This window comes from Danaus plexippus, chromosome Z (assembly GCF_018135715.1).
Source record: "Danaus plexippus chromosome Z, MEX_DaPlex, whole genome shotgun sequence".
NCBI classification, from domain to species: domain Eukaryota; kingdom Metazoa; phylum Arthropoda; class Insecta; order Lepidoptera; family Nymphalidae; genus Danaus; species Danaus plexippus.
The window spans coordinates 9,160,520-9,168,176 of NC_083559.1; the positions used below are offsets into that span (position 1 = coordinate 9,160,520).

Here is a 7,657-nt window from a genome sequence, read left to right on the forward strand (position 1 = left end):
GTTCGCTAATACTGTCAGCTCCTAAATAGCAAAAATTAATAACTGATTTGTAGCACTACCTGCATAGCATCTAGAGTCATTCGATGCAAATAAAGAATAACAAATCTTTTTAGTAGTCCTTAAACATGGCAAAGGAAAAACATTAACAGAAAAAAGTACTATTGGTTATTGGCCTAAATAAATGGAAGTCCCGCTGCGTTTTATATATTGGCCAAGAAAATGCCTGCAAAAAAGAAGCAGAAGACAAAATAATACAACTTTTGTAACGATATTATGTTATCAAATTTTTATTTAAATACAATTCCTGATTTTAATAAAAACCTTTTTCAACGTTTTCTGGCTGAGAAAACAATCTTGTTCAGTTCAAGATCTCGATGAAATAAATTGAAGTATATTTCACAATATTATGTCTGATGCAGTGCTCCACAGTAAAAACTTTTTCCATTTGATATCATACAACGTCAAGCGGGACGCATTGTCGACGCTATTATAATATAAAATCCTTAAGCCTTCAAAAGCCTTCGAATTCTTGTAAGACGATGAATTTTGTACGGTTATTTTCGAAACAGGTTTGAAATGTAGAACGATATTCCTTACATGGAGAAACAATATAAGGTCACGTATATAGAAAAAGTCGAAATAAGAAGTTTAGCAATAGCCATTATTTATAGGATATAATCTTCACAAAGCATCAGGAAAATACGAATTTACTTCTGAACTAAACTAATCACAAAAGAAATGGTTAAAGGTTTAGGGCTATGAAATTTATCACGAGGAATGTTTTTCTGATCCCCTACATGCAATAACAAATGCAAGAACAACTTTCTTGACAGTAGTTTTCAGTGATATAAAACAGACAAAGAAATGAACAATTAATAAGATGATATTATTTTTTATTGAAAATACAAATGCCTGGAAACTTTTATCAAAAATTTTATCATATTAAATGTAGAATCGTAGATACACAGCCATGTAAGAAAAAAAATTATAAACTTTGCTTTTTCCGTTATTGTAAATAAATCTTAAATATTACAATAATAGTCACATTCATCTCACAAAAAATCAACACAAACAGTTATTGTTAAGCTCATTGATACTTACTCTCTTTAAATTAATATCATTGACCATAATAATGTTTGATCTCACTTAACTAAGTTATATTCCACAGAATACAAAACAATGCCACCCCGAAAATATAACTTAGATTACAAGTGAAAAATATCATTCTAAGTTTTAAAGCAAACGCTCTTCAGTTAATCTTATTAGGAGAATTTGAAGTGCATATTGTTCAACGTGAGAATTGCCACATGAGAAGTGACAATAGTAGGATTTAACTAGTGTTATATTGTTTCTTTCTTTGCCAGAAACCGTTAGAACGTCATAGTATACAAGTTTGTCTTCTTATAATTTTTTTGACCCAAACTATGCGAAGCGAGAAAAGAAAGAAATAGCATACGCTTTCTATCATATAAAACAGACCATTAGGACCGACACATATACAAAATATATTGTAATTTTTAATTTTAGTTCTATTTTACTACCAAAATTTATTCATATTTTAAAGTCAATACAATTTAAAGTGACTATGGTAAAGGTATTTAATGTCAAAAACGAGTATTATTACAACTACTACATTCCGTGCTAATAATTTTTACTTACCAAAATAGCGGAAAGATCGGTTTGTATAATAATACCGTATGATACTCCTTTCAGCAGTGGATTCATCAATTTTCCAGTATCCAGCTTTCTTGTATATTGTTTTATAAAGAAATCCATAAACATATAACTTATTCCTATGCCCACTGCGTATATTATATATAGGAATAAATGTGCTATAATAAAAGGATTACATTATTTATATGATGTATGTGTTTTTATGTCTTATTTTTCGGCCAATATTTTGGTCAGAATTCTTTTCTGATATGTAAAAGATTCAACCAAAGATTTATTATAGTTATGAAACATTCATAGACAGTCATGTGAAATTGTCGACTAATACCTACTTTCTTAATCGAAATATCAATATCTAAATTTAGTAAAACCAACTAGTTACAGGAGGGTAGAAAAAAAAACGGAAAAATATTTTAATTGTAATATCTATACAACACGAGCTTAAGGGATGAATTGCAAAATAGTCGTAAATCAATATCTGCCTAATAAAATTCTTACCATGAACCACTAAGACCCTTGAGAAAAGGTCAAAACTGAAACTATTTAATGAAAAGGCGTGAGCGACGAACAGAAATTTCTTTATACTCTGCCATCTGAAGTGACTACTCGCACTAAATTCCTATAAATAAAAAAAAATATATAAATTAACACCTTCACCTTAATATTATTACTAAGTGTAAAAGCTTACTTACATTCTTATCTGTCACTGAAGATGATCGACTTCGATAGTCAAGGTAATAATGTCGCATTATATATATTATCTGAAATAAATATTAAGTAGTTTTAAGAAACTATATTCACAGTAATAAAAGCATTTTATGATATTTAATAAAAAAGAACTTGTCACACAAAAAAGTCACCTAATTGCCTCTATCTTTCCAAATTTTTAATTTTAAATGCATCTGAATTTTATAACTGACAGAAAAAAGCGTGTATCAAACATCCACTCATTTCGGTCAGCTACAAATTTCATCTCTAATTGAAAACGATAAAGCGTTCTGTGGCTCGCAGTCTCGGAATACATCAAAAACTTTCTACAACCACCGCTTTTTTGCTTTTTATTTGAAAATTCAAAGGTCAAATTTTAACGAGTTTTTATTCTGACGTCGAACGGCTGTCCAATTCTGAATGGTCTTAGAATTCAGTTACTTAGGTATTTAGTCAAGTTTAAAACTACTTACAGTTTCTCAGTAACTTTAATTGTATTTGCTTTATTTATGCAAGTAGTTTCTCTTTAATGCACTTTATATTATTGAATTAAAGCACTAAAAAGCTATAATGAAATTTTTTTTAAACATTTTGAGGCAGATCAAATGGAAAGATGTTGCATTATAAAAGCATTGTCCGAGTTTTATGTCAAACCTAATGACACTAACGTCAACGAAGATGTATTTTTTCTTCATTTAAATAAGTTCCATTGCCCTAGATATCCAAAAATATAATTAATACAATGAAGAATTTGATTGTGACAAATTAATTTTGAAGATCAAATAAAACATTAAGCTGTAGAAATGTATATAACAATATTTTAAAAACAACATACTATTGTCTTGAATTTAAATGTCTAATCAACAGTCTAGGCAATTTCACTTTTCCTATATAAAAAGCTCAAATGCACTTTGAGAAGTAGTGAAGTGTGCCCGATTGTTCAGGGAGCTTAAGAATTCAATGCATTAAAAGGACAATTTTACTACCTATTGAATATTGAAGAATATTTTTTGCGATCTTACATTGTATAATTTTCCAGTCGCATTCCTCCTAAAGAATGGTTTATAATTTTTAACATAAAGGGGCAGGCAAGTCGAGTTAAATATTTCATTCTAATAAATACAGCGTTTTTAAATTGTATGTACAAATTACAACTTTGCTTAATCGATATTTCGCTAAGCAAGTTTATCCCTGTTTTATGTTATATATGACATAGTTTTGCCGAAAATATGTATACCTCTGGAAATATTAAAAAAAAAATACTTAAATGGTCTGCTAAAAATTCATCTTATTCCTTTTTATTATAGTAATAATTTATACGTGGCTCTTCCTATAAAATAAATTGTTTATTTTGGGGGTGATACTTTATCGTATATAAAATTATCCAAGGTGGCTAAGGTGAACATAAAAGAATAAGGTGTATAAAAAAGAAACATACGCCTAATTAAGCATCCAGTCAATAAAATGGAAACTTTTTTCCTTTATTGAAATTCTTACCACAGTTCTATTAAACAGCATCACCTAATATGTAATTACTACCAACCTATTAAAACCCACTCATCTAACATTACACGAATCAATTAGTTAGCGGTGTTAGTTTAATAATAGACCCGTTACTAATATGAAGGATAATACTCTATTCTAGCTTCTTGAATGTAATTTATACAAAACCATACTAATCATTTTGAATTTAAACCGAAGCGTTCAATTACATGCCTATATATATTTACCTGTTATAGGTTTAATCGTTTATTAATTAACTTTATTTGAACCTTTAATTCAACCAATATGAAGTATTAGGTTTTTTTTTATATAATTTTCTATGATCCGGATAATTATTTCATTAAAGAATAAAGCCGAAAAATTATTTTAGATAATAAAAATTATTTAAAGTTTATTAAATAATTTCTATTTTTAATGTAAACTATATCCAATTTCGTAGAAAAGGAATTCGTTTTGATACTTTTTACATATACTGATACTTTTTGAACAGCTGATTTAAAGTGGAGTTCTATCGGTTGATTTAATATTTTCTGAATATTGAGTTTGGTCTCTAAGCTTGTTTGTTTTTGAAAAAAAAAACAATTGTAAATATGAAAAACAAGAGAGAGTTTTTGTCACATTTATTCTTCACCTATCTTATTACAAACAAGCTATTTGATGCTATTTTCCATGACAGAATTGCTATTTTCTAGTCATAATCACAAAGGAATGTCGTTTACTACACAACTCATCAAGACGAATGGTACAAAATTATAGAAAATTATCGATTTCTACATTAATCATATTTCAGACGATCAAAAAAATTCGTATGAGTATTTTAAAATATTTGTCTTTAAAATATAAAGACGAGACGAAACCTCTTAGCATTCAATGGATTCACCGTGAGGGTGCCGGGTCCAACGCGTTGCAGAGAGAGGAGCTTCAACAGTGCCTGGGATTTGCAGCCCAGGTGTAGGTTTAAGGGGCCACTATCCAACGCGCGGCAAACGCTCACCTCGACCGTCCAAGTTCCTCTCTCTACCTAACCAAATTTGAAAAGAACCTACTAAGGCTGCCTTCGAAGTACGTTCCAAGAATGAATTGAGATTAGTTCTGGACGGGCCCCAAGTCTTTTAGCAGGTTGTAGAGAGATTTTTCCGTAATACCTCTTGCTCCCACTTCTACCGCGTACAAATCCACGACGAACGTTTTTGAGCTCGTAATATTTATTGACCTTTATGGCATAGTCTTTGGGGATGTTGGTTTCTCAAGGAACCGTAAGCTCCATTAATACAACGCGCTTTAAAATTCGCGAATACATAAATATGTCTGGTCTGGAGGACGACACACAAATATCCTTTAGGATTTTGTATTGTTTCTCATACGTATCGATCATTATAATCCAATGCGAAGCCGCTCTATAGATAGAGTAAGGCTGGACGTTTAATTTTGTAGCCGTAGTGCCTTCTCTCACAAAACCTGCTGATCGCTCCTTTGTGGTTACTTCCCTTCCCTCTGGCTACCGAAAGACTAACCACTTCACGTATGATTTCCAGAACCCTATCGTGACGACGCGAGTATTGGCCGCTATCCAGGAGTACCTTATATCCCACCAGCAAATGCTTAGCAGTTCTAACTGCCTTTCCACAGATAAAGCAAGTTTTTTCGGTACCTTTACCTCATCTTACTAAATTACTCTGATCTGGGAAAGTCATTTGCAACGCATTGAGATAAAAATTTTGCAATGCTGGCGACCTATTTTCTTTTTCTTTACAAAATATTTATTAGTTATATAAAAATAAGTTTTTTCCTTCCGAACCATTTTTCATATCATGACAATGAAGGATAATAAGAAAGTACGGAGAGTGTAGCAATGTATACATTTCTTTTTGATTATGTTTAAACCCCATCAAGAGCTTTATCACTCAAGAATTTTTACTTAAGAAAAGAAAGATTACAGAGCTGACGTTTGCTTGGGAATCTAAAATCTCCAAAGACCATGTCATCAAGGTCAACAAGTATTACGAGGTCACCAATGGACTCACCAATAATGGGCTCATCGTAAATTTGTTCGAGGTAGAAGTGGAAACGCGAGATATACCGAATAACAGCCCAATCTCTCTTCAACCTACTAAAAGATTCGGGCCTGTCCAGAACTAACAACAATTCATTCTTAGAAATTACTTCGAAGACAGCCCTAGTAGGTTTGTTTCAAATTTGGTAAGGTAGAGAGAGGAGCTTCGACGGTCGAGGTGAGCGTTTAACGCGCGTTAGATAGGGGACTCTTAAAACTACAACTGGGTCTCAAGTCCCAGGCATTATTAAAGCTCCTCTCCCAGCAAAGCGATTGACCCAGTACCCGCACGGTGAAACCATGGACAGCTGAGAGGTTTCGGCTCTATTCAATATGTATATGTGAGTTTTTTTTTTATTAAACAGATTTTAAGTTGATAAATCTATTAACATAGGTATATGAATGTAACTTGATATCCTAGGTGTAGTAAAGTTTAAATTTAATAATTATTTTGGGACTAACAAAAAAGTGACTTACTCATATTATAAATGTAGATACAAGTTAGTAAAACACTCAAAATGTAAGGCTACTGCTTAAGAGATAGTTTGGACGGCTGTCTGTTTTGTTTGGGACTAAATTTCTAAATTACGAACACGGTTGCTCAGCATTGTTATGTTACCTATTTATTACAATTACAGTGTTACAAAAACACTTTTATTCATATATTATTTAATAATGCATGCCCCAATTTTTTTTTTCTTTCCTTGCTTGTTACTTAAAGTTACTATACATATCACTATAGTTAAAAATGTTTGTCAATAGATATTTATCGAACACATTTAAACCTTGTTTCATATTTGTATGAATGACCTTATCGCCTTTTAAAATTGGCTTTAAACGTAGAGTATATTTTACTTACAAGGAATAGCTTGACTTACAAAACATGAAGTAAAATATTTTTTTTTTTTTCTCTTTTGGTACTGTTTACAGGAGGGAATTTTAAATATTTCGTTGATGCATATTAATCGCCTCGAATATGTTAGTTCTTAAAAATTGTAACATAATTTCCAATTAAAGAAATGTTTTAATTTAATTATTTTATATGGTGCATGTACTGTAATTGTATTCTGGATTTATTATATGAACAATAAATATATTTTCTAGTATGTATGAAATAGATCTGAAGAAAAGAGTTGTTAGAAAGTACAAAAAGTAACATTTTAAAGTTCAAAACAATACCATCTTTATAAAAATAATACAGCTGCTTTGTCATTCTATTATAAATGTAGAAAAGACGTTTCATATCTTGTTTTAAAAAATGTAATGTCTTCTTGGATATACCAGTTTTAATATTATTGAGGTTTCTTTAAAATGAAAATTAAGAGTATCGAGGTGTGAAATTAAGGCTCACAAATTAAATTCCAAAATAAAAATTATTGTCACAGTCCCAATTAAAGCTGACACACCTGTTACAAATACAGACAAAACAATTAAATCCTTGGTTTTGAATGATAATTTAAAAAAATACCACTTTAGTCTTTATTATTTTCTACAAAATATTTAAACAAAACTGTAAACTACTCAAGGTGTTAATAACAGAGTTGCAAAATTATTATAATTAGTGGAACTAAAACTTTAAAATTTTAGAATATCATTTGCTTTGATATTGACAGTGACATTGAAACCAGATACAAAAAGTTTTCGAGTCCACGGCAATGCTCATAGTAATTAACTTTCAAAGGAATACGGATGGGCTACTCGTACTTTGAAACTTTATCCGCT

At 30.7% G+C, this 7,657-nt stretch overlaps 2 protein-coding genes across 5 annotated transcripts in view; one reads left to right on the forward strand and one right to left on the reverse strand.

The window, feature by feature from the left end:
* The window catches only part of LOC116777706 (sodium- and chloride-dependent glycine transporter 1-like), a 35,742-nt gene extending 32,715 nt beyond the window's left edge, over positions 1–3,027 (reverse strand). For all 4 annotated transcript variants that reach the window (XM_061526033.1, XM_061526034.1, XM_032671388.2 and 1 more), the window contains exons 1-4: positions 2,853–3,027; positions 2,364–2,432; positions 2,170–2,290; positions 1,660–1,832 (exon numbers count right to left, since the gene is read on the reverse strand). In XM_061526033.1, the coding sequence (XP_061382017.1) occupies positions 1,660–1,832; positions 2,170–2,290; positions 2,364–2,420 (351 nt within the window). In that variant the 5' untranslated portion in view covers positions 2,421–2,432; positions 2,853–3,027. The remainder of the gene's footprint in view (positions 1–1,659; positions 1,833–2,169; positions 2,291–2,363; positions 2,433–2,852) is intronic.
* LOC116777707 (glycerol kinase) overlaps positions 1–7,657 on the forward strand; it is a 160,495-nt gene that overhangs the window by 76,147 nt on the left and 76,691 nt on the right. The gene's annotated exons all lie outside the window — the stretch shown is intronic.